General features: G+C 36.6%; 1 protein-coding gene across 4 annotated transcripts in view; it reads left to right on the top strand.

Moving 5' to 3' along the window:
* Window positions 1-27,817, top strand: part of ARHGEF10 (Rho guanine nucleotide exchange factor 10) — a 224,582-nt gene that overhangs the window by 159,830 nt on the left and 36,935 nt on the right. For all 4 annotated transcript variants that reach the window (XM_027840416.1, XM_027840417.1, XM_027840418.1 and 1 more), the window contains 7 exons: window positions 5,353-5,468; window positions 5,887-6,014; window positions 6,220-6,320; window positions 8,405-8,526; window positions 10,020-10,106; window positions 17,163-17,386; window positions 18,477-18,634. In XM_027840416.1, the coding sequence (XP_027696217.1) occupies window positions 5,353-5,468; window positions 5,887-6,014; window positions 6,220-6,320; window positions 8,405-8,526; window positions 10,020-10,106; window positions 17,163-17,386; window positions 18,477-18,634 (936 nt within the window). The remainder of the gene's footprint in view (window positions 1-5,352; window positions 5,469-5,886; window positions 6,015-6,219; window positions 6,321-8,404; window positions 8,527-10,019; window positions 10,107-17,162; window positions 17,387-18,476; window positions 18,635-27,817) is intronic.

Here is a 27,817-nt window from a genome sequence, read left to right as displayed (position 1 = left end):
GGCCAAAAACCCATTTTAGTTCTTGTATTCCCTTGGATGAGAAAAATATTACTTAATCAAACAGGAAAGAAGTGGAGTGAAACTACTAAATCATTTTGTTTTTATGTTTCTCATCATCCATTTCCATTCCATGTAATTGAAAAAGGCTACACTGATGTGAAAAAGCTACAAAGGCTAAGGACCTTTGTATCACTTCTCTCTAGCAACAGGTCTTTCCCTGGTCCTTTTTGCATGAATGTTATTCTTCGTTGGGCCTCACCACAACTGTATGAGATAGATTATTTTATCCCCATTTTTCAATGAGGAAACACATTTAGAGGGATCACCCCAACTTGTACAACTATTAAATTGTAGAGCTAGGAGCCAAATCCATTTTTTTCCAACTTCAAGTCAAGGATTCTATTCACTACATTATTTAGCCTTTTTTTAAAGTACTTTGTCATACATTCTACTTTTGGTCCTCACAACAACTCATACAGGTAGTGCAAGAATTATTATCCCCATTTTAAAGATTAGGACACTGAGGTTTCATAGAAATTAAAGATTTACTTTGCTCACACAACTTATTTGTGGCAGAGCTGGGTTTCATATCCAGATCTTCTGACTCCAAGTCTAATGCTCTTTCCTCTGCTCCATTATGAGCCAAACAATTTGCCTCTCCTTTCTCTATGAAGGTAACACTTCAAATCCCAAATGACTCAACACTGTATTCTGAATCAAAATCAAATTTTTCTTGCTTCTAACTGGAAGGCTTTTTGCTTGTTGGCTTCTGTTAATATACTTATAACCTTGACTTGATCCTTCTGCTTAAATCACACCATATTTCTCTCTGCTTCTGATTTCCTTCCTGAAGCTGCCATCAATGTTCTTTAATAGCAGCCTCAATGTCCCATTATGTCACTTATTTGAAAAGCTGTTTAGTTGAATAGTCAAGTTTTAACTGAAAATTCATACTCTGCCAGTTACTATTTTCAAACCCCATCACTGACTGTAAAGTATCTAAGAGAAATGGCAGAACTCTTTTCACTCAATAAAATGGTACATGAAATGCTAGCTTTTTATGAAATTGATGTACTTGAAAGACCAGAGGGTTTATGTTCAAATCCCAGCTTCGCCAATTATTACCTGTGTACACTTGGGGAGATTCAGGCCTTATTTTCTTTGTCTGTAAAATGAGAGGGATGGAGTAGATGACCTCTATGATTCCTTCCAACTCTAGATCTGGTATCCTGTAAAATAGTTCTGAAATTGTCACCGAGAAGAGTAAGGTAAATGTTGATATCCACCCTGCCATTAGTCATTCATTTGTTCTGGGTTACCTCGAGTTTAATTACTCAGTTTCCTCATCTGAAAAATGGAAGTAATAATACTTATACATCCTATCTCACACAGTTGTGGTGAGGCCCATATAAGAATAATATTCATGCAAAAGGGACCAGGGAAAGATCAGACTGATTTGTTGCTGGAGAGAAGTGATATAAAGCTCTCTGTTTGCTTGTATTGCTATCTTGTATTAGCTTGTATTGCTAAAATCCCATGTTTCCTTGAATCTCTTGGCAAATAGGTGAAAACCTGATATTGAAATTCAGTTCTAGTTCTACCTCTCATGCAAACCTTTCCCAATTTCCCTCTACCCCTCCCCTCCCACATCTTAGTGCTTTCTCCCTCCTCAAATTATTGTGTATTTACTTATCTCTGTTCATGCACCTTAATATTTAAAAAGAACCTTCAGATCAACAACTCTGAGTTTGGTAGTTCAAATATTATTATTTCTATTTTGTAAATAGCCCACTGGTGCTTCTGCCTGCCTCCAGTCTTTCCCCACTCTAATCCATCCTCCATTTAGCCACTAAAGTGATTTTCTTAAAGTGCAGGTTCAATAATGTCATTCTCTACCTCCCCTTCCCTACACACTTGATAAACTCCAATGGTTCCCTACTGCCCCCCAGGATCAAATACAAAATGCTCTGCTTGCCATTCTAACCCTTCATAATCCAGCCCCTTTCCAGTCTTCTTATACTTTATTTCCTGTCACATGCTTTTTAATCCAGTGATACTGGCCTCCTGGCTGTTCCATAAACAAGACATTCTATCGCTCTGGTTTGGGTATTTTCTCTGGCTCTCCCCCTATGCCTGGAATGCTCTCCCTCCTCAGCTCCACCTACTGACTTCTGGCTTTCTTTACGCCCTAAGTAAAATCCCACTTTTTTAAAGGAACCCTTTCCCAACCCCTCTTCATTCTAATGCCCTCACTCTGTTATTTATTTCCTGTCTATCCTGTATTTAGCTTCCTTTGTATATATTAGTTTGCATGTTGTCTCTCCTATTAAATTATGAGCTCTTTATGGGAGGAGACTGTCTTTTGCCTCTTTTTGTGTCCTCAGCAATTAGCACAGTGACCAGCACATAGTCGATATTTCATAAATGATGATTGATTGAGGATACTGAGGCTCTGGAAAGTAGAGGAACAAACTTAACCCATGAGACTTCAATTTAAGTTTCTTGGTTCCTGTTGTGGGATTCTTTCTGCTATAATCTTTCCATGCTTCCTTCTAAAACTGTGTCCAACTATAGTATGCTATTTGTCCCTGAACATTTTCCCTATATTAGAGCTCATAGCTAGAAGGAAATATTAAAGATATTCTAAGTTGCAATGATGATACTCTAGATTTTTTGATGGTTCCAAATTTAGGAAAAGGTAGTATGTATTTAATAGAGATTTGAAAAAAGATATATCTTTTATCAGACCATGTTTCCCAATTTTTATGTGGGGGGAAAAAAGATATATATATACATATATATGTCACTGTAATGCTAGTTAATCTGACAACATCTGGTACCTTGTTTGAGTCTTTGACACTTTTGTTTCTGTGAGGCAATTGGGGTTACACGGCTTGCCCAGAGTCACACTGACTCCAGGGCTGGTTCTCTATCCACTGAACCTCCTAGTTGCTTTGACACCTTTTCTTAAAACTAGTCATTCCAACATTTAGTCTTCAACTAAATGTAAAAGAAACCTACTCCAAAGTAGAGACTAAATAAAAATTTACAGATTGACAGTTGTAAAAGTTATTTTTTTTCTTTAGGAAAAAATATCTAATTCAACTCCTTTATTCTAAAATGGTTTTAAAAAATGAAAAAGCTGAATTTTTGGTAAATGAAATAAATTGCTTAAGGTGTTATTTGTTGTTGCTTATTGTATAGTTGTGTATGCTTCTTCCTTTTTCTGAATCCTTTATTTTGCATCAATTCAAATAAGTCTACCCATGCTTCTTCATGTTTTCATATTCATTATTTCTTACAGTACAGCAATATTTCATTGCATTCATGTGATGTGCCACAATTGTACCTACTCTGCCCTAATCACTAGGATGCAAAGACAAAATCAAAACATTCTCTGCCATCTAGAAGCTTACATTCTCTTGGACATAATACCCCCTCATTTTCCCCCACCAAGTACTTTCAGAATATTGGCTAAAGTTCACATTTAGACTTTGCCTACATCTTGACAGCTGAACAAAACTAGCCAAAATATAAAAGAAATAACAAAGAAATGGGAATGTTTTAAAATTTTCATGTAAATAGGAATAATTAAACATAGTGATAAAAAGCAGCCCATTCATTCCTGACTAATAGTTTTTTTCCCCCCACTTTACTTGGGGATTGGTACAATGCATACAGTAAAACTTGAAGAGAAAGCCAGGATAACAAAGCCCCTCTTTTTTTTCAGTGTCCACTCTGGAATCTTTATTTCAGTTGCATGCAATAAATTAAGCAGTTTCTATGAGTAGAAGTCTAATTTAAACAGAAGCTAAAGTGAACTGGTAATTACTATGCAACACACATAGATAGGCATTTCCATATAAAAGCAACAGAGTTGTTTTCCATCTATCAGTTTGTACATTAATAGAAAATCTGACAGTCCTTTGCAGTCCTTTGGTACCTAAATGATTGTGAAGAAATGTTCTGTTCTTAGTTGTGATAGTAACAGCCTGTGGCATGTTTAAGTAAGCATTTCAAAGTGGAACAGAAAATATCTTAAGTCAAAGCCTTCCTTGGTAGAGCTGTTTACGTCAGAATGTTGCTCACTTCAATAGCAGAAAAAGTCCTTTCCTTTGGAGGTCTCATCAGATGGAAGGGGAAGTACAGGGCTGGGAGTGAAAAGATTTGTATTCCTGTCTTAGACCTGACACTAGCTGTGTGGCCTTGGGACAATTCCCCTAATCTAAGTCTCAGTTTTCCAATTTGCAGTGTCAAGAGCCTGCTGTCATATTATGTTCCACGTCAAGGAGACTCTGGGTCTTGCATCCTTGCCCTGAGGGTTTTGTTCTTCTGAGCTTGGTTTCTCTGGAACTGCCATTTGTGATACTCACTTACCTAAAGTTGTATTTGTTTTTTAATGGAACCAATTAATAGTGTTAGGCAGAGCAATACCATTCAAACAAACAAAAAAACATTTATAAAGTGTTTTCTATGTGCTGGGTACTAGGGATTTTTTTGGTGGGGAGGAAAAGATTGGGGAGTTAGCAATTTTATTGGTATTCCCAGTGAAAAAACTTCCTTTACTGGTGCAGATCAGTCTTCATGCATTTAAACGCTACTATGCTAAGCACTGGAAATACAAAGAAAATTATACCAAATCTCCCTCCCTCCCTTCCTCTCCCCCCACATAGCCTCAGCCCTCAAGGAGCATACATTCTAATAGAGAATACAACATGTCAATCTCTAGTTAAATATAAGATATATACACAGTAGATGGAAAGCAGTCTGAAAAGGGAAGAGATTAACTAGCGGGAGGGAAGGGGAAAGGAAAGGCCTTCAGAAACTGGGCTTTGAGCTGAGTCTTAAAGAAAACCGGGGAAACCCAAGAGGTATCAGAAACTTTTCTGGAACTTGGAGTCTTCCAAAGTTTCTTGGAACACTGAAGGTTACACAGCTTATATACTATATGTGGAAGAGGCAGCTTAGAGCTTTGGTCTTCTTGACTGCAGAAGGGTTGTCTGTCTTTTCTACTGAGGCCTTCTCAAAGGGATCAGGGATACAAAAATAAAAAGAAAAATTGTTACTGCTCTCAAGAAATTCTATTAGTAGGATTGTACCCTACTTTAAAAAATGTATTTAATGCTACTTCAGAAGATTGGCTTTTATTGAAACTAAATTATAAATCACTTGTATAAACTTCCTTCTTTCCCTTTCTTTATCTGCCTCCTGATCCTACCTTTTTTTTAAATTTCCCTTTGCTTTCCCCCCTCTTCAAACAGGAATGTTTTTCCTACTGATTTATTTCTATTTTTATTTTGACTTGGATTTATACTTTGATGCAACATCTTTACATATTTCCATTTGTTACAGACAAACTTTACATGGGGCCAGGACAACTGTACCATGATTTACAGAATTTGTTGCATGACTTGAATGTAGTTGGTCAAATCAGTCAATTGATAGGAAACCTTAAAGGAAACTATCAGGTAATCTCCCAACTGAATTCACTTTCAATGCTGGTTTCATTTCAAAAGCTCTAATACCTTGTGAAGTCCCAAATACAACATTCCATTTTCCTATTTTTTTTTTCTTCCCTGGAGGGGTCAGAATGAATTTCAGTCCTAGTGGCTGATTTGATTATTAGTATTCATCTTTGAAAAACAACATGGAAACTATCTTCCCCCTCCCCCATTTTCATACAGGCTTTTGGCTACCAGCTCAGTTTCCCATAAATTAACTACTTGGACAATGCCAAAATGCACCTTGAACTACAAAAATAAAAGTTGTCACCAGACATCATACTAAATCAGCATTCTTAATTTTTCTTGCTACAGCCTTGCTTTGAATACTATTGTTATTTCTTTATTACTTCACATAATTTTTATATTGTTGTTTTTTTTGCAGAACTTAAATCAGTCAGTGGCACATGATTGGACATCAGGATTACAAAAGCTTATCATGAAAAAAGAAGATGAAATCCGAGCAGCTGATTGTTGTCGAATTCAGTTGCAGCTCCCAGGGAAACAAGACAAGTTAGTAGAACTTTAAAAATGAGACTACTTTCAGTTTAAGCAGTTTGGCTGGGGGAGAGGGGGAATGACTATTTATGATAGAACTGTCTTTATCTTTTAGTCCAAAGATTGTATTAGGCAGACAAAATGTGTAATTAAATTTCAGGTGAAGGAGCTTACTTTTTTTTTAAAAAAGTGATTACTGTTTTATTATTATTTCTGGCAGGTCTGGACGGCCTACTTTCTTTACAGCTGTGTTTAATACATTTACCCCTGCCATCAAACAATCTTGGATCAACAACTTACAGATGGCTAAGCTTGCCCTGGGTAAGATTTAGTTTCTTAAAGCTAAATGAAGCGTTCTTACACTTTCCCTGGGTAGTTTTCAAGATTACAATAAAATATGTTTATGAAAGGATAATATGAATAGAATGACTTCCCATAGTGATTGGAAAACAAACAAAATGGCCTCTTTATTATCAAACTTAACATGGACTATGCCAGTGTCTTTAAAGAATAAAATAAAATAACCATACTAAAAAAGTGAACACAAGCTGGATGATATTTTTGTTTAGTTTTATTTTTAGTGTAGAATTAGCTTTATCTTGCTTATCAGCTTAATCTAGCTCAATCTTTTCATTAGCTTAAGAAAAACCTTTTTCTCCCAATAGTCTTTCAACTCAAGACTCTTGGACTTTAATCCATCCTAAATAACTAGCTGTGTCACCTTGGACAAGTTCCTTAACTTCTCTGAGTCGCAGTTTTGTCATGCATAAAAGAGAGAATTGGATGAGATGATCTTTAAGGTTCCCTCAACTCTTTAAATTATTGTTTTATGACTGGGTAACAGGACTTGTTCCAATTTTGTCATCTTCTAATTTCCCTTTCATCTATTTCTTGATTTTTACTATGTCCCTAAATTGCTTATGTGAAAGCATTATACATTTATATACATTATACATATTTCTAAGTTACTGCAGAAAATTTTACGCATTGTGTGTTTGTGTGTGTGTGTGTGTGTGTGTGTTTTAGAACTCACAAGCTATTTTCTAAGCCAAGGGGAAATCTCCTAAAAAAAGAAAAAGAAAATTAGCTGTCCAAAGTAATAACTCATTAACCTGGTTAGCTGTGTTTCATGGGTGAAGAAGAGTTTTTGTTTTTAAATGGAAAGGCCCCCTGAATTTCATTGGTTCATTTAAAAAGGAATCACTAACATAGCGAATAGAGTTTAGTGAATTATCAACTTTGGCTGCAAAGGAACTTTGTAAGCAGAGGAAATCTGATCTTTGAAAAATAAGTTTAGGCTAACCTTTTTTCAAGATATTGCAGCCCCCAACCGAAAATGAATTGCTTTCTTGTCTCTGGATTAAAGGATTTTTTTTATTACTAAAATCCTAGTTTGTTTTTTTTTTAAACCATTAAATACTTCAGTTTCTGTTGCATTTTTCACCTAAGAGCATTGTGCTAGTGTCAGCTAATTTATTCTCACTGCAGCCCTGGCATGTGAACTCAGGCACCAGGATTGCTTTAATCAAACCCACAGGGATTAAAACAGCTGGATTTCACAGTCTTTAATGTGTTTTCATCTCATTCAGGAAGTGCCAACAGGAAGTGTGGTATTAATGGAAGTAAGGAGCATCTCAGAGTGGTTTGAAACCACTCTCTAGTATTAGAAAGACTAAACAATGAAATTGTTTTAAATGTAATAAGAAAAGATATCTAGGAACAGAAAGAACATTTGATTTGGACTTAGACCACCTGCATTCAAATCGCAGTTCTAATTCTGCTTTGTATGACCTTGGGAATTTCACTTATCTATGCTGGGCTTCAGTTTCCTCATATCTAAAATAACTGCATGTGTTCTAAGTTCTTTGGTTCCATGGTTCTAGAGTTTCTGAAAAACACACAATAAGGGTTTTACCCCTAAACAGAGTCTCTTTCTCCACTCCGCCCAAAAAACTTGTAAAGAGTTTAGCTATTTAAGTCTCTCACAGTTCTGTTCTATTTACGGAGTTGAGGTGACCCTACCTTATAGAAGGTGATATCATTGATGAACAGTCTGGATGAGCCTAGGCTATGGGTCTTGTGCAGACTCAAAAGCTGTTGTCCTAGAAGCTTCCAAGCTAAGTTCTGAGAAGTTTCCCATGACATTGGCTTCGGGCTGATGAATTTTTCAATCATAACAACTCCCCAAACCATCCATCCACAAAGTTATAGAGGGGCTGTCATCATGTTATTGGAGGAGGGAGAATGCATAAAGGTAAAATAATAGATTTTCAAAGTATTCAAATGTTTAACTTAATTAAGCAAGACAAAACATTGCAAAGTTCTATTGATGTGACCTTTGGGTGCAGCTTTTTATCTGTCAGAAGCTTCTTGCTCATCTATTTTCTCTTTGAATATGATTATAGAGGAGGAGAACCATCTGGGCTGGTTCTGTGTAGAAGATGATGGGAATCAAATAAAAAAGGAGAAACACCCTCTTCTTGTTAAACACATGCCAGTGATGGTGGCCAAACAACAAGAGTTTAAGGTAGAGAACAGTGATATCTAAAATGATTAATTTATACTTCCTTAGTATCTATATTGTGTTTGCAATTACTCCTGTTTGGACAGCACAGTGAATGATTGCCAGGGGCAGGAAGACATCTTCTTTTATTAACAGTTAATGGGGTTTCTTTTTGAAAGGTAGTTTCTTTAGCAAGGGTTTGCTGGCTTCTCTCAAGCCAAACTAGTGTTCTTCCTTACAAATGACATCCCATCTCCCCTGGAATGTTCTCCCTCTTTCCTTCTGTCCTCAGTTTCTAAGCACAGCTCAAATGCCACTTCCTAAAAGAGACCTTTCTTAAACCCTCCCTTGTTGTTTGTGCCTTCTTATAGATTGTATAAACTTAGATGTGTACATGTGTCCCTTTCTACAATGTAGAATCTCTGAGGGCACTAACTTTCATTTTTGTCTGTTTTCCCAGTTCTGAATGTCTGGCATAGAGTAGATACTTAATAGATATTTCTTGACTGGTTGGCTTCTGTCAGCTGACTGCCCCTTGTAGTAGTTAATGCCAAGCAGCAATTTATCTATTTAAGTGCTTTTGCCTTTGAAACTGCTTTGCATGGTATGATCCCTTCAGGGTCTTCAGTATTAAAACAGCTCAGTTGCATTCAATACATTATTATTTGAATAAGGGAGACACATGCTTCACGTTTGTCTGTTCTATTTGCCTCTGCTTGGCAAACTATCAGGAACCAAAATTAGTCATAATTAGAAGCCTGTTTTTTTACTTCAGTGAAGAACTGGGCCTACTTTGGGGTAAATGAAATCTCTGCCCCTGAGGCATTTTACTAATGTTCCCCATATTATCAATCTGAATACAGAAATTAATTAGCTACAATTTATTCAATGATTTTGATTTTCCTGTTCTGTCAAATGCTGTCGTTCCTTGTTTTCAGTGCTAATTTCTCAATCCTTCTAACTCTGAGATTTCGAAAAACTTGTTCCATGCACTGGAAGGTCCAAGGTAGGAGGAGTTTAAATGGACATTGCAAGGGAGGAGGAGTCCTTTTATACTCACAGAGTCTCTACTGGCCTTGGAAGTTCCTGGTGCCATGGCAGTGACTGGTTTAGTTTGATGTTTTTCCTTTTTGCTGGGGAAAAGGTTTTCATTCACTTTGACCTATTGGACAAAGGACGCTACATGATGCCATTACTAAGTGCTTTAAGGAAAAGCAAGATCACCTTGTGTTCAGTGATGAGTGTTTTGTTTTCAGTTATTTAACTGAGGTATGATGAGTGAAGTATTGAGGATAGTACAACTTAGCCAGTCGCCTCCATAAACACTAAATTCTACTTCTAAGGAAGTCTATTTATTTTGGAGATTTTTAGTCGATTGTCACTTTGATATTTTATAATATATGAACAGAAAGTCCTACTGAGATATAAAGAAGAAATGCCTTACATTTATATCCAAGAAGGGAAGAAATACACTATTACCATTTTATCTGAGGATAGCTCATTTTCTTCCATTTCAGATTGAATGTGCTGCTTATAATCCAGAACCTTACCTTGGCAATGAAACTGAGCCAAATTCATTTTCCATGCAGCATGGATTTCTATGGGTAAGCTTTATTTAAAAAAATTTTATTGATGCTTTTTACATCACAGGCCTTTTTGAAAATGTCTCTTCTTCCCCACCAACCCCCTGTCACCAGGCCCCTAAAACATCCTTTGAGAAAAAAAAAGTAAAACAGAGAGGATTCTGGGAAGATGGCTGAGTAGGTCAGAAAATTCCAAGCTTTTCAGATTTCTCCCACAAATGAGATAAAATAGCACCTCAGGGTGAACATAGAGTGGTAAAAATAAATAAGAGTAGAGGCAGAACAGTGGTCCTCCTGGGACAATTGGAGAAGATCTGAAGAAAAGTCCCAGGACAAGGTTTGGTCCCGTGAAGAGTAAACACCCCCAGGTGGTGTCCATTTAAATAACAAGGGGCAATCCCTGGGGTTATAGCTGGATTGGACAGCTGCCTCGGCCCTAGACACAGGAACTTTTTCCCCCGGTCGGTGAGGGAAGTTGGGTGTGTGATCTGGGAAGATTGAGAGAAGCAGCTCTGCTGATAAAGAACAGACTCAACAATGCTGGGGGGATGGGGAATGGGGGTGGGGTGGGGGTGGGGGTGGGGGCGACGAGGACACAGGTTTAGGCTTCGGGTGGCAGGTATAAAAGGAACTATCACAGCCTGGTGAGTACAGAAGCAGTGGGGTGTGGACGCCACTGGCTGTGGGCACTTACCGAGGGCTGCAGGTCTTGGTTTCGATTCCAGGTGAGAGGGGAGAACTGAAGGAAGATCTGAGGCCAGAGGCACCATTCCCCATACCCCAGGACTAGAAGTGATTACAAAAACTAAGCTGCTACAAATAACAATTTTTAAAATGAACAAGGGAGAAAGAATCCAACCATAGAGAGTTTCTATGGGAATAGAGGAGACTAGAGTTTGTCTTCAGGGGAGGATACTGAAGCAAAGAAACCCTCTTCGATTCCAAAGAGTAAAGTCAAATGGTCACCTGCCCCAAAATGAATTCATAGAAGAACTTAAAAAAAAGACTTGAAAAATCAGATGAGAGAAATTAAGGAAAAACTGATAATAAAAAAGAACAATCTAAAAAAAAAAAAAAGATGATGAAAAGAAAGTCGATCAATTAGAAAAGGAGATCCAGGGGTGGAGCCAAAGTGGCGGTGTAAAAGCAGTGACTTCCTTGAGCTCTCCCCCAAACCCCTCCAAATACCTGTAAAAAATGACTCTAAACAAATTCTAGATCAGCAGAACCCACAAAAAGACAGAGTGAAACAAATTTATAGCCCAAGACAACCGGGATGGTTGATTGGAAAGGTCTGGATTGGAAAGTATTAGAACAAGAGAGGGAAGTAGAAATAGGAAAAAAAAAATCCGCCAGTCACCATCTGAAAGTGATACTATAAGGAAAACCCACAGGAATATTATAGTCAAATTCTGAAACCCCCAGCTCAAGGATAAAATATTACAAGCAATAAGGAAAAAAACAATTTAAAAAGGGTGGTATCACAATTAAAATCACATAAGACCTAGCTGCGGTGACACTAAAAGACCACAGGTTTTGGAATACTATATATCAAAAAACAAAAGAACTGGGGTTCTAGCCAAAAATATACCCAGCAAAGCTAAGCATAATCCCGAATGAAAAACTTTTTTTTTTAAAAATGGACATTTAGGGGCAGCTAGGTGGCACAGTAGATAGAGCCCCAGCCTTGGAGTCAGGAAGAACTGAGTTCAAATCCAGCCTCAGACACTTGACACTTACTAACTGTGTGACCCTAGGCAAGACACTTAACCCTGATTGCCTCACCTGAAAGCCAAAAAAACCAAAAAGAAACAAAAAAAGTGGACATTTAATAAACTGTCAGACTTTGAGGATTTTGTTTAAAACAAACAAAAAAACCCCCCCAAAACCTGAAGATTTGACATACAAGAGTCAAGGGAAATATAAGATACATACCGAAGACTAATTACAAGGGACTCAATAAGGACAGACTGTTTACCTTTTACGTTTGTAAAATGTAAAAAGTATGTCTAAGATTGTTATTACTAATTGGGCAGTTTGTAAGAAAGATTGGGGGGTAGACCTGAGTATGATATAATTTTTAAAAGTAAAACCGTTTAGGAACAGCTAAAAAGAGCAATTATCTTACACAAATGAAGTGTGAGAGGAAGAACCCACACAGAGGAATTAGATGGAGGAGGAAGGCTGGTAGTTCTGGAAACCTACTTTCATTCTGAATAAGCTCAAGAGGGAACAATACGTATACATTTAGAAGAGTGTAAAAGTCCTCTAAATTCAGAAAGAAATAAAAAGCTAAGGGGATGGGCGGGGAGGATAAGGGATGGATCTTTAGAGGGAAGGGTGAGGGAATAGGTTAAAGGAGAGTATAGAAGGGGGTTTAGATCATGGGAATGGGAATAAAAGGGAGGGATCATTGAAGGTAGGGGTAGGTTAAGTAATAGGAGGGTAATGTATTAGGTAGAAGTAAAGTGGAGGAGTCAAGAGGGATAGGAAATGAGATACACACAAATATAAAATAAAGATCAGGAGTAGAATTTGTTAGGGAAAAAGGAGCAAGGGTGGTAATCATGATCTCAGACAAAGTTAAGGCTAAAATAGATTTGATCAAAAGAGAAAGGATGTAGAAACTATACTGTGTGTCAGCCATATTTATCAACATTGTTTTGGACTGTTTAAAACAACTAGACAGTATAAGGTGAGGATATTGTTATGATGTAGGAAAGATGAGTTGGTGGGAAAATATAGAAAGACTTGGACTTATGAATGAAGAGGTTATCCACCCTGAGAGAAACAATAAGTATAGTACAGTTTTACATAGGTGTATATGAATGTATATGTTTATATGTGACTAATTAAGTATGTGTATAAGTGTATGTATGTATGGCTATATGTGTGTGTATATATATGTTTATCTTTGTGTGTACATGTCTAGATGTATGTATGTATGTGTTTATGTATATATGTGTATGTGTATATATATATATGTGTGTGTGTATACACACATACACATATATCTGTATATAAATATATCCATGCTTAATTGTAGCCTTCTGGGAGAGGGAGGAAGGGGGAGAAAAGAACAAAGTAAAAAGTGTACAGCAGAGAACAGAAGAACTTACAAGGAAGCAAAGAAAAGATGGACCACTTTCAACACAATGCACGGTTTTTATTATATAAGCTTTCTTGAAATGGAAATTCATTGCTGTATATTTTGAATTCTCTCTCACATTCTGCTGCGCACATGATGTTTTTTTCCTTTCCTTATTTTGTATTATTTAAGTTTTAGTATTTAATTTTGGTTTTTCCTTATTTGTATTTAAGTTCAAAATTTTAAAAAGTAACAAAAAAAAACAAGCAAAAAACAAACAAACAAACCTATTCAGTGATTGCCATCTGACAATGCATGCAACATTCTTCTTGAGGAAGAATTCATTACTTTTCTCTGGGAACATTATTGATTTTTTAATTACTCAGAGTTCTGATTATTTTAAGTGGTTTTTTTTTTTCTGCCATTATACTCATTGTATTCTTTCTTATCTTGGTCCTGCTTCTTTTACTGTGCATAGGTTCATACAACTCTTCCCATGTTTCTCCAAATCTTTCATATTTGTTGTTTTTTTTTTTTTTTTACTTTGTGATAATATTCTGTTACATTCACAGATCATTAGGTTTTTTTTTCCAGCCATTCCCCAAATGATGGGCACCCACTTTGTTTCCAGATCTTTAATGGCACAAAAGTAATCTCATGAATATTTTTGCATATATTGTATTTTTTCCCCCTTTGACTTCCTTGATAGATATATCCAGTAGTATGATCACAGGGTCAAAGGCAATGAGCAGTTTAAGATTTTATTTTTATTTTTTAATTTTATTTATTATATGTATTGGAAAGCTTTATTTTTAAAACTAAGGAATTTATTGAAAACTCTTTTCCTGTAGAGGGATAGGAAAATGGGATAGGAAAATATGCCCTAGTGTTCTTTGAATTGTGAATTTTAAGATTCATCAACTTTGTAAAATAAAATCCAGTGACTTTCTAAGTTTAGAGAAAAGCATTACAGTCAATAGTAGTAAAATAGTTTTGAAAAAAATCCCAATATCAAAATGTCAAATACAAGGGTAAAATTTTTTCTTATTTAATATCATTACAAAGACAAATATTTAGCCTAATTGGAAAATTAATTCAGTTGTCCTTATATTAAAGATGAAATGGCATTTTTTCCTGTCCTGAGTGAATTTGATAGCTTCTCATACTGGAAACTGGCTCTTAGCACTTTCCAGAGAACAGTCCACTGTTGTACTGCATTGGGAAAGAGATGAATTTGCAACCGAGGAAGTGCTGACATCAGGAAATAGGCTATTTAAAGTTGCAGTAGATACTATGTACCTTGCAGAAGCCAAATGCTGAAAGGTTGTTGAAGTCGTTGAACATAAATTAACTTCCCTAATGTTTGAAGTAAACATTCTCAGTTGAATGAATTCTAACTTTGCTCATGCAAAGAAAAATTATGAGACTCACAGAAATATCTGTGGGATATCAAGGACCTCAGCAAACTTAAGGCATTTGGTATATCTTGCGTCTCTTCTCACTTTCTTTTCTAACAGCACCTCCCATCTCTAAGGGCCCTCTCTCCTACATCATCCCCTCTGCCAGCTGGCTGCCCAAACATTACTCACCTGTTACTCCCCTCTTAAGCTTGCTTCTGCACCTTAAGTGACACAGTGTCCAAAATTATGCTTCCTTCTCCCTCTTTCACCCTTCTTGCCCTCCATCTAAAATCCCAATCCATTAGTGATAGCAGCTGCATAGAAGGAGGAAAACCATCTGATTAATTTACATTAATGTGTGAGTTGGAGGCAGAGTGCAAGCATTTATTAAGCACCTACCATATGCCAGGCACTGTGGTTATAGCTTTACAAATAGTCTCATTTGATCTACACAACAATACTATGAGATAGGTGCTATTATGATTCACATTTTACAGTTGAGGAGACCTAGGCAGACAAAAGTTTGGTGACTTGCCCAGGATTACACAGTTACTGTAAAATTTGAACTTACATGTTCCTGACTCCAAGTCCAGCACTGTCATCTGTCCACTACTTAGGCAGTTTAAACATCAAGGGGTTTTGCATTTTAAATCAGATGAGTAATCCAAATGGATTTCTAATTAGCGAAATGTGTGGAAGGAACAATTTTGAGCAGACGTGGCCTTTCTTCCTTCTGCTCCTTTGCCTGTTCCCTGACCGTATTATCGTTCACCAAAGTCAAAAGAACAATAATTAGTAATTTGGCATCCACCCCACTTCTGAATGAGTCCTAGGGTTAGAATCAGGGAGATGTAAGCTCAAATCCCACCCCTGACACTTATTAGCTATGTGTGTGTGTCAGTCAGTACCCCAGGATTTACCTGCTAGTTGGTAGACAGACTGTTCACCATGCTGAGGAAATCACAGATCTTTTTTAGTATTTGTGATATTTTATTAGATTTTATAGAAAGGTAGAATGGGATAGTGGATGGAGAGCTGATTTCAGAGTCAGGAAGACCTGGGTTCAAGTTCCACGTTTGGTACATACTGACTATGACCCAGGGCAAGTCATTTAACTTCTTGGTGCTTTCAGACAACTCTAATTTGCAATGGATTTGCTGATATGTTTGAACTTTCTTGCATAGCTTCTCTACATGATAAAATGTCATAACTAAAAAAAGTATCAATATAAATACTCAATGATTTATAAAGTATAAACATTTTAAGTACTTCATGGCTTTGGAATTAGATGACCCGGGTTCAAATCATGTGTCTAATGTTTGTGACTTCTGTGACCATGAACAAATCATGTAAACTCACTGGCTTTCATTTCCTCATCTATACAATGAGGGAATTGGACTAGAGGGCCTCAGAAATTCTCTTCAATTCTGTATCTATGATCATATGAAATTTATTAAGATTCTCAGTTTACTTATGTATTTTAGGCCATATTCACTTTTTTTAAAAATAGTTTTTAATTTGCTTTTTAAAGGCATGGTGCTTTGAACTATTGTGTTACAACATGGAAATTTCTGTGGTTTGCTCACATATTAGATTCTGTAGTCAAATGGTGGTTTATAGTAAGGAATACTGGCTTTGAGTCAGGCAAATCAAAGTAAAAATTCTGACCACAGCACTTAACAGCTATGTGACCATGGGCAAGTCACTTTTTCATTTCAGCCTCAATTTCCTCATATGTAAAATTGAATTAACAATATACATAGTCTCTGCTATGTGGTGGTATTTGAGAAAGAGCTCTGTAAACCTGAAAGAGGAATTTAAGCTATTATTATTATTATCTAAAGATCAATCTATCAAGAGTAAGAAGAGTTGTTGCTGAAGGAAAATACTTATCTAAGAAAATAGACCATAATTGATCCCAAGTATCAGTTTGGGTCTGAAAATATTTTATATTCTTAATGAAATAACCTTTTTTTTTTTTTTGTGCCAGAGTTGAGGGTGGTATTGGAGTTGAGAGAGAGGTGGTCTGGACATGTGATTTAATCAACGTAGGGGACTTCTGGTGTGGAATCTCTCTTCGCTGATGTAAACTGTCAACTCATCTGTAAAGTATAGTTTTAGAGAGTTACCTGGAGGAACTGAGAGGTTAAATAGCTAAAGGCAGGACTTGAACCTACTGTCTTTCTGATTCCTGTCCTATACTCAGTTGACTAGGTCATGGCTTCTTCAACTTTTTCCACTCACAACCCTTTTTGGTTTCAGCAGCCTTCATTAGCATTGCATGGCCTGAGGGCATGCACAGTGCAAAGTATGCATGCTTTGTGCCCAGAACAGGATGCAACACGGACAAGCACTGCCAGAAACACCTCAGATTTGTTACAAGTTTGATTTTGAATTAATTTTTGGTCATTGTGCATTCAGAAACCTTTTACTGTTGCCAGATTTTTAAACCCACGGTTTAAGAAGCTCTGGACTAGGCCACACTGCTTCCTTCAAAGCCATTACCTCTTTAAAACTTGTTTTTGTGAATTGTATGATTGTGAAATCTTTCATCAGCTGATCATTTTTTTTCTTAATTTCCTAATTCAGATTGGCAGCTGTACTAATCAAATGGGCCAAATAGCCATCATCTCATTTCAACATTCCAGTCCAAAAGTGATTGAATGCTTCAATGTGGAATCACGAATTCTTTGTATGGTGTACATTCCAGTGGACGAGAAACATAAAGAGTCCAGTGTCACCCCTGATTCTGAAACTGTGGTTGGAAAAGCTTCAGAAGTACCTACTATTTGTCTAGGCACAGAAGAAGGGAGGTAGTATTGTCTTTCACTGTTACAAATAAATTAATTCTCAAAAGTATTCATCATTAGAATTAAACAGTGAACCATCATAATGCAAAGAATTATTTAATTAATCTTCATGTTAGAAAATGATATGTGTATATGCGTGCTTGGTACAGTAGAAAGATCACTAACTGAAGTCAGAAGGTTTCAGATCCTGCATTTGACAATCAATTTCAAGAAAGTCATTTTATATTTCTGAGCCACAGTTTCCTCAATTATAAAATGAGAAGCTTGGACTAGATTACCTCTGAGATCCCTTCCCTCTGTATCTATGGTTATCACACACACACACATATATATAATACACACATATATATTTACAATGCATTGTAAATTCATGTGTATATAGAGTGCAATATACACATGAACATTTTATAATTATTACCCTTTGAAGTAAGTACTGAATAAGGAACATCAAAATTATTCTAGGAAACCCCCCTAAGCATGAATGGCAATTGTTTTAAAAGGTGTGGTTTTACTTATACCATGAAATGTACCACTGAGATATTTTTAAAACTATTTTAGAATAAAAAAGGACCACATTTTAGCACTGTAGGCACATTTGGACATGGACCTAATTTAGAAAAGAATAATATAATGACTCTCTGGCCTGATCTTCCAAAAAATTTGGAAAGTTTAAGACTAATGTTCCTATAATGTGACAATATTTGTTAACAAGAAAAGAATGCTTCTTGTCCAAGTGAAGAGAAAGGAGCCGAAGTAGCATCACTTATTCAAAGAAAGAACCATTGTAGATAAAAGATGAAGTCACACAGCATTTTTTTTGCCATGATCAGATTAAAACTCAGTATTAAATAAATGAAGCATAGCATATTAATGGTTAACTTAATTCTTTTTTGGAACTTAAAATTTTTTTTCTTCATGCATTTTTTTTTTTTTGGTATCACAGTTTCTAGAAACACCCTATTACTCCCTCCAAATTTAACATTGACTCCATTATAATAAAGTAAAAACAGTTACCCAAAAAAATCCCTAACTTGTAAAGTCCTTTCTCTATATGTTAAACATATGCTTATTAGTTTATGTTTTTCTTTTAAAGCATTTCTATTTATAAAAGTAGTCAAGGCTCGAAGAAGGTGCGACTTCAACACTTTTTCACACCTGAGAAGTCTACTGTCATGAGCCTAACTTGCACATCCCAGTGTCTCTATGCTGGTCTTGTCAATGGGAATGTTGCTGTCTACACCAAAACAGAAGGTAACTATAATCCCAATTTACAGGATTTGTACATCAGGTCTTATGTTTGTTGCTTGCTTGTTCCCTTTTTCCACTATGTAATTTATGCCTAAGTGTATCAAGTATTTTTGTTTCTCTATAGAACTTCTGAATTTAAACACTTTGTCTAGATAACTACTTGTTGGGTATGTTATACTGAGGACTCCTTTGATGTATGTGTTGAACTGGATGGTCACTGTGATCACTTCCAACTCTTCAATTATGGAATTCTATAGTTCTTGTCTTTTATTTTTGCTTGGTACTTTAGGTTTTGTTTGGCATATATTAAACATTTGATAAATGTTTGCTGATTGATTGATTGATCTAAACTACCCAGTGTGGTTCTGTATAAGTATCAGACATTTAATGAATATTTGTTGAATGAATCAGTGCTGAAGTGTTCGATGTTTCTTCATTTAAATTTGGAAACTGTTGGCAGTAAAAAAAAAAAAAAAAATCAGGCCAAACGCATACAGTGAATGATATTAGTTTTGTGACATTAATAAGGTAACTAGTTCAATAGAAGAAGAAAAGTCCTGCAGGCCTGGCCCTTCAGAGCTTCGTGCTGTCCAACCTGATTACTGTTGATCAAATTCTTTTATTCATCTCATTGAATCCCTAGCACACTCCCCAACAGTGGTTATTTTGGGCCTTACTCTCTCTCCTCAAACCTCCATTTCTGTTCTTACTATAGCTTTTAGCAGATGGTTTCTCCATCTATTTTGTGGGTATTGTAAGCTCTATTCAACAAAGGATTACAGGATCAAAGGATCAGAGTTCTGCCACCTGCCCCCAGGTTTACATCAACATATCAGTGTCTCCTCTGCCTTCTCAGATATCCTTCTACTCGCAAAGAATTACTTTGTTTTTTCTATAAAGCTAAATCATCCATCTGTACTCTGTGCCTCATGGCTTCAACTCTTCTAGAATTACTACTATCAAAGTTATTGATCCATTTCTAATTTCTTCAATCTCTTTCTGCCTACTAGATCTTCTCTTCTTGCCTTCAAACTGGCTCAGGTAACCCCCTAACTTAGAAAATAATAATACAGAAGTCATTTGCATGGTCCTGCTATTCATTCACTCATTCATTCCATCTGATAACTGATTTCACTTTCTATAATGCCACAATTTCCTGAATAGTCACCAAAAATCTAATTTTCATCTCTACCACTCTACTGAAATAGCTTTCACAGGTAACCAGGAACCTCTTTCTTGCTCAATCAAGTGACCCTTCCTCAGTCTATGTCTTTCTCAACTTCTATGCTATAACATTTGACCTTACTGATCACTCTGTATTTCTTGAAACTATTTTCTTTCTTGTTTTTTGTAGAAAGCACAGTTTTTGGTATTATTCTTTAACTTTTTCTTCTCTGCCTTCTTTGTTGCTTCCCTTCCTTTTCTCATTCCCTAAATGTGGATTCCCTTTGGATTCTTTCTTCAACCCTCTACTTGATGCCTAAGTCTGTCAGTGAGATCAACCATTCTTATGTCTTTGGTTATAGCTTCTGAATCTCATTTCTCTACCTCCTGTTTCAAAGGTATTAAATGAATCTTGGCCAAGTGATAGACCACATCGAATTCATGATAAACCTCTCAAACTAAGGCATGCAGTGCAGATAGACTGTGTTGGTTAAAGTGAGAACTATACAAAAATGTTAAAGTGTTGTCAATGAACCATTTCAACATTTCAAGGACTTGTTATCAATGTGAGTACTGAAGATCACTACCTTTCCATGGTCATTGAGAGTTGTTGTGGCCTGAAAAATTTATAAGTATTTGTCTCTCTTTTGGTTCAGAACGGCTCTTCATCCTCTTTCATCTGTTCTTCACATTAATTCCTTGGTTGCCATAACATAAAACATATTATTTTAAGAACTGCCCAATTACTTTGTATAAATGTTGAATATACCTGTATTTGTACATTTGTTATTTTCTCTGATGTAATGTAAGCTCCATGAGGGAATGGATCTTTTTTTTCTTTTCATTTTTGCTCTTGAATCTTTCCTGCTTGGCATGCTACCTGACACATAGGCATTTAGTGAATAGCTGTTGATTAATTGATTGTTTGTAACTCTTAAGTCAATTATGCAAATGACCATGGGAAAGTCTAGATAGTTGTGCTAGACTAGTTATATCTAACTACTCTTAGTTGGAAAACATATTCCTGAATAAAATGACTTGATGGATGAATTATTTAAGATTGATCATTTAAATGTTGAACACCTCCCAGATATGTTCATTTTAGCTTGAGTGTCATGAATGCTAAACTGTTTCTTTTAGACAGTAACTAGATAAAAGATTCAACTTGTTTGTAATATGTTTCATCAAGCTGTTTGAATGTTGATTTACAAAGAAGGACAACCAGCATAAAAGCCTATTTAAAGCTATTTAAGACAAAAATTGTAACTGTCATTTAAGACCATGTATGACTGTTTTGCTTTTAGAGAGACAGTTTAGTATAATGGAAAGATCTTGAAAAGAGACATGGATTCAAAACTTCTTAGAATTCCTAAGTTCCTTTAAAGGTCACTTCCCTCAGAAGGGCTTCTATGGTTTTCCCTCCTCAGCCCCTGCTCCAGATGGTCCCCAAGGCCTGCTCGTAGATAAAGAGATGACCTTAGAGTCAGACAGATGTAGATTCAAGATATGAACTCAAGTCTTACCTCTGACACATCCTGACCAAGTGAGGCTACACAAATCACTTAACTTTTTATTGCTACAGGCTATTGTCCTAAGACTGTAAATTACAGAACTGGTGCTTATCGGCATTGGTAGAGGGATTTTTGTTTCTGAGTTTTGTTTTACCAGTGAAATCACATGTCCGGTTCAGATTACTTTATATAAATTTTGAATATATGTTTGTACATGTTATTTCCTTTGATATTATGTAAACTCCATGAGGGAAGGGCCTGGGGTCAGGAAGACCTGAGTTCAAATCCAGCCTCAGATACTTACTGGCTTTGTGACCCTGGGCAAGTCACTTAAGCCTGTTTGCCTTAGTTTCCTCATCTATAAAGTGAACTGAATTCTTTCTTCAAAATGGGGTCATGAAGAGTCTGACAAGACTGAAATGACTAAACAACAACAACAATTTCCTGACTCCAGGCTCAGCACTCTATTGGTTGTACCACCTAGATGCCTTAACAGGAATTTCTGACAGCCAGATCTTTCTAACCTTAGGTAGATTTGCATTCTCATCATTGTTAAGTACTCTTATCTACTGGGACAGATCATAATATAACTATACCTTCTCATCTTATATAGCTCCTGTCAATCAAACTTATCATTATTATTATTATTATTTTTTACCAAGCTTCTTCTATATACAAGACATTGTGCTAGATGTTAGACCAGGAGTGGGGAACTTGCAGCCTCGAGACCACCTGTGGCCCTCTTGGTCCTCAAGTGTGGTAAAAGATTTGTTCTGTGAAGTTTGGATTCAGTCAAAGGGCTGCACTTGAGGACCTGGAGGGCAACACGTAGCCTCAAGGCTGTAGGTTCTCCGCCCCTGTAAAAATAAAACAATCTCTTCCCTCAAAGAGCTTACATTTGACATTTGTTTTGGAGAGACCAGACCTATGAGATATCTAAGCACCTGTCCTGAAACTGATAATCAAATAGAGTCATTTGGGGACAATAAAAGATTAAGTGATTTGCCCAGCCTCATGTAAACTATATCATCAAAGGCAGGACTGATACACATTGGTCTTGCTGATTCTTAGGCCTACTCTCTATTCAATATGTGATGTCTACTTCAACATTTGCTGTTGTTGATAAGTTGTTTCAATTGTGTCCAAGTTTTTGAGACCTCATCTGGGGTTTTTTTGACAAAGATACTGGAGTACTTTGCCATTTCATTTTCCTCTCTGTCTCATTTCACAGATGAGAAAACTGAGGCAAACAGGGTTAAATGACTTGCGCAGAGTCACACAGTTAGAAAGTGTCCAAGGCCAGATTTGAACTCACAAACAAACTCCAGGCCCAGCACTCTATCTGCTGAGCCACTCAGCTGACCCCTCCTTCAACATACCCTTCTCAATCTAATGCACTGGAGATCAGGCTCCAGGTTTTTTAACATGGATATCTACTTTGTTTCTCAAGTACTAAAATTAAAACAATAACATATTACTTAGGGACAGAATGTCATTTTATTGAGCTCTGAACACAATGAAGTTTCCTCTGGGTAGAAAATTGAAAATTGATCTAGTCCACCTGCTTTGGGAAAATGACACTACTCTCACGTAAATTGAAACTTTTTCTGCCTGAAGTGCAATGTCATGTTCAAGCCAGAGTCAAAGCTGCTGACAAAAGGTCAGATTTGTACCAGTGTCATCTGACATACAAGTAATCTTTGGTTTGGAATCCATCCATAAGTCCCCTGCAGGTACAATCTACACAACAGCGGAATGAAATGTGCCATAGGATACACCTCCAGGGAAAACATTCTCGAGTACTCCACCATGCCTAGGCAGATGCCCAGGCCAAATCATTAACTGTGGCATTTCTTCAAACTCCACACAATTGCCACTGGTGGAGAAAAGACAGTGAACGAGTCCTAGGGGTGCCATCATCATAGGGTATCATCAGTGCTGCTTATGCACAAAGAAGAAAGGAAAAGGCTAAATTCCTTTGGCAGAAGACCAAGGGAAAAAAATCTGTGAAAGTCAAAATGCTAAAGGTTGTGTTTCCAGAGAAAGTCTTTCAAAACCACTAAGTGAAAATCTATGGCTTGAAATTTTCTTTTCAAGCCCTAAAAGATCTACCAAATGTTCCACGATACAAACACTAGCTATCGAAATAGAAAGTTAGCAAATTCCCTATAGTATTTACATGTTAAAACATATATTGAAATGGTCAAGTCAAAGTTAATCACGTTTTATTCTTGTTTTTGTCAGAGTTAGGGACTTGGGGAGCAGTCAAGCAACAATTATTGTAGATATACAATTGCTTCATTGTTTTGATTCGAAGTGGTTGTCAGTTCTTAGAGATTTTTGTTGGTGAAGGGCAACACCTGACATTTTTTACCAGAGTCAAAAAGCTTTGAGTACCAGGCCCAGAAATATATGATGTCATCTGTGAGCCAACCTGTCCAACTTTAGAGAGTCACATCATCAGAATCAACTCATTCAGATGTCCACTGAAGCATGGAGGGGGTGAAGAGCTGTTAGTGAATGAACTAACTACACAAATGAAATTGCAGGTCTTTGGAAGTATTGAAATGTAAAAGATTATCAACTCCTGGAATTATAGGATCTGGGGGATCTCAGATTACCTGGTTAGCTCAATTTCAGACCTATAAAGTCAAAACTTTTAAATTACCAACATCAAGATCCTTAAAATATTGAGTGGTCAGGAACACTTCCCATAGTACTATGCATAGAAATCTATCTAAAATGTAGCTATTCTCTTTTTATAGTTATGATAAATGTAAAGCAATTCCTCCTGCTTTAATTCATTGTCTTGTGCTCTATTGCCCTTGAAGACAATAGCAGTATTTCAGATGTGGGTGGGATTAGGTGGAGCAGGACCAGGCAAAACCAGGGAACAGCAAATAGGCTAACTAGACTGGATGTAGAATACATTAAGAAGAATAGCATGAAAGTGGAGCCTAATATTCCAACTGTAAAACAATTTGGTGTCCACTTCTAATTCAATTCTGGGCTCAATTTATTGTCTATCTTCAGTACTAGTCCAAGATAGAGATTTAATATAGATACATACATATGTTGGATAGTTCATTAAATTAGTCTCTCTGTATACATAAATATGAAGAATGGATTGGAGGCAATATGTGTATTAACATAGACCTATAAGAGCATATACATACATACTCACATACTTCAAGGCATGTTGCCCAGTATCTTTTGAAAATTAATGAATTTGTCAATTTAGACTATACACACACCCACACAAACACAAACACAGTAGGTTGCCTTAAAGCTTGGACTGATGCTGCAGATAGAGACAGAGATGGAGAGAATATACACATACTGACATGCTAATTCATTGGACCACCTGTTCAACTTCATGCCATAATTTGGACAATAAATATTCTTTATCCTTTTGGGTTCCTGTATGGTTAACTAAACTGATTATTTCTGAGTGCCTCTGGATCTCACTGAGGAGACCCTGTATTGTTTGAAGGCTTGCTGCAGAATTTTACCACCTAAATATAAGAAATCGCTTCCAATTGGCCTCTGTTCAGTACATCTTCTATGACAGTGTCGAGCATATGTCTCCCTATTTTATGTCTTGCTTGCTATTGATATTCAAGGAAAACATGCTATTTCTGCAATTAAATCTATCAAAAAATGTCATATTATCTCAACACATTCATGGGAGACACTTTGAAGGAGAATTGCTGGCAAGGCTGCATTTTGCCCCTCTGACCAAAATGCTAAACTGTTGAAGCGATGGATTCACAAGTCAGTTACATATTCCAAGTCAGATCAAAGCTTCCTAAAGCTGTGATGACAAATCGAACAGTAGTCAGTTCTATCCTTTTATTTGTCATTATTTAGGGACTTTGGCCTATGAGAATCCTTTCTGCGACTCAGGCTTTTTCTATAATAATGTCATGTTACTATTCATTATTTTTCTCTCTCCTAAGCTTTGAAAATGAACAAATAAGGTCTTGGAAGGGCATAAAAGGTATTAAGCCAATAGATATCTTACATATAGGCAGAATGAGTGGCCACCTACTGCATGTAGCATGATTTAATGGAGGTCCAGAAGAATCCTCTGCCTTCTTATATACAGCACTCACTGCCTTTTTTGGCTGTGAAGATCTTTTTACTAGTGGATAAAATCTTCCGTTACACAGCCTAGGAGAAGACTTCAAATAGTTACCCCTGGGAGGAGAGAAACATCTTTGTAGTGTGAAGTTAAGAAATGGATGGCTAATTGATCCTTTTCGGAGTGTAGATGTTGATAGAGGAGGGGAAAAGAGGGAAGCATCACAAGGTAATTCTATGGATAAAGGGGAAGGAGATAGAGGGAAAGAAGTCTGGGAGAACTAAAGGCAACATTTTCTACTTCACATTTTTCTGAGGAATAATCCTTCATGCCTTGATAATCCTTTTTATGATGCTCAAGTAATTTTTCTGCTCATGAAATTTAATTTTCACTCTAGAAGGCCTCACATGCCATTATTCGATTAACCTGATTGACACCACAAACACTTTCTAGTAAACCATAGTTATTGATCACTCACTTAAGAACACTATAAAATAATCACTGGGTAGAGAAAAGGGCATAGAAACCCATTTCCCTCCCCCTAGGAATTCATGTTATCTTTAATTCATGTGTCATGTACAGTGTTCCAACCACCTACTTTAATGGGATTTTATAATAAAAGGAAAATTATCAGATTAAAATAGTCTAATTACAGATTTTCTTCAGTTACATGTCCATTTATTTCTCTTATAACTGTCATCTTGAAAAAGTAAAGGTATGGTGGGAATTGATATAGTAGGGGATATAATGGGCTGAGAATCAGGATACCCAGCTTCTGATCCTAGCTCAGGCAGTTATTAGCAGTGTGACCCTGGAGAAGTCTTTTCCTTTCCTCTGATTCTGATTTCCTCGTCTATAAAATAGTGGGGGTTGGAATAAGCAATTGGTAAGATCCCCTCCATCTCTGGCTTTTCTGTGATTCTGTTAAATGCCAATACTATATTGGATAACCATGAACCAAACCAAAAGTGAAAGTTCTCCCAGGAAATAGATAAGATCAGTTTTCTCTGCTCTGCATCTCTGGTGGGGGCTTAAAATGTTTGTGGAATTGAATTTAATTGAATTGTGAGATGTCTCAGATCATTTATTTGCCTGTGGACTGAAACAGTATCACTTTATTTTTACGGCCAAAATTAAAAGGTAAATATCACCCCCTGCACCCCAAGTTTAATTGTCTGCCTTAATTTTTTTTAAATAAGCTGCTATGAGTTATTTAATCTGGAGTTTCTTGCTTGAGAGAATTGCCAATAATATTTTGAAAAACATAGCAAATGATGCAAAACAGTCTGAAGAGAAGTAGATAATATTGTTTCTATTAACAATGATAATAAATTATGTATCTGCCTAGCACACTGTAGTTTACAAAGCCCTTAGATGTACATGATCTTTTCTGATCTTTGAACCCCATAAGGTAGGCAAGACAAGAGTTATTTATTCATATTTTACTAGTGATGAAACCGACTGAGAGAGACTTTCCTAACTCTGGTCACATGACTAATAAGTTCCAGACTTGGAATCTGGCCCAGGTTTTCTGATTGCAGGGTTATCTCTTTCCAGTCTATCATGCTACCCCTTAATAAAACCATTTGCCACAATCTGCTGACCTAATTGTAATGCCACAGGTCTTTTCCTACTCCAGTCTATCCTCCACTCAGCTACCGAAGTGATCTTTCAAAATGTTAGATCTTAGCAATTCATGGCCCTCCTCCCTACCCCCCAACTCAGTATATTCCAGTGACTCCCTATCACCTTTAGGATGAAATATAAAATCTTCTGTTTGGCCTTCAAAGTTCTTCATGACCTGCCCCCACCCTACCACCTTTCCAGTGTTCTTACACACCTTTCACCATCTCTCACATACTCCATGATCCAGTAACACTGACCTCTTTGCTAATCCTCACACAAGACACTCCATCTCTAAACTCCAGAAGTTACCAACTGTCCTTCATACCTGAAATATTCAACTTCCTCATCCCTACCTCTTGACTTTCCTGGTTTCCTTTAAGTCCCAGCTAATATCCTACCTTCTGCAAGAAGCTTTTCCCAATCCCTCTTAATTCTAGTGCTTTCTGTCTATTGACTATCTCCAATTTATCCTGTACATAGCTTATTTGTACATAGTTGTTTGCATGTTGTCTCCCATATTAGACTGTGAGCTCCTTGAGAGCAGGAACTGTCTTTTGCTTTTTTCTGTATCTCCAGCACTGCGTAGCACATAGTAGGTGCTGAATAAATGTTTATTGACTGACTGACATTATTGTCATTAAAAGCCACGGATCTAATAGACATCAAAAGACCAAACTTGGTGATTGCTTAATATATAGAATCAAAGAATGAGTTAGAACCATCTGTTTCACTTTTGTCTTTGTATCTTCTGCATCTAGATGCTTAGTTTGTTGATTGATGGATGAATAAATTTTAAAATGG

Source organism: Vombatus ursinus, unplaced genomic scaffold (assembly GCF_900497805.2).
Source record: "Vombatus ursinus unplaced genomic scaffold, bare-nosed wombat genome assembly UNPS02014841.1, whole genome shotgun sequence".
Lineage (NCBI taxonomy): Eukaryota > Metazoa > Chordata > Mammalia > Diprotodontia > Vombatidae > Vombatus > Vombatus ursinus.
This window is presented reverse-complemented; position numbering and strand designations above follow the sequence as displayed.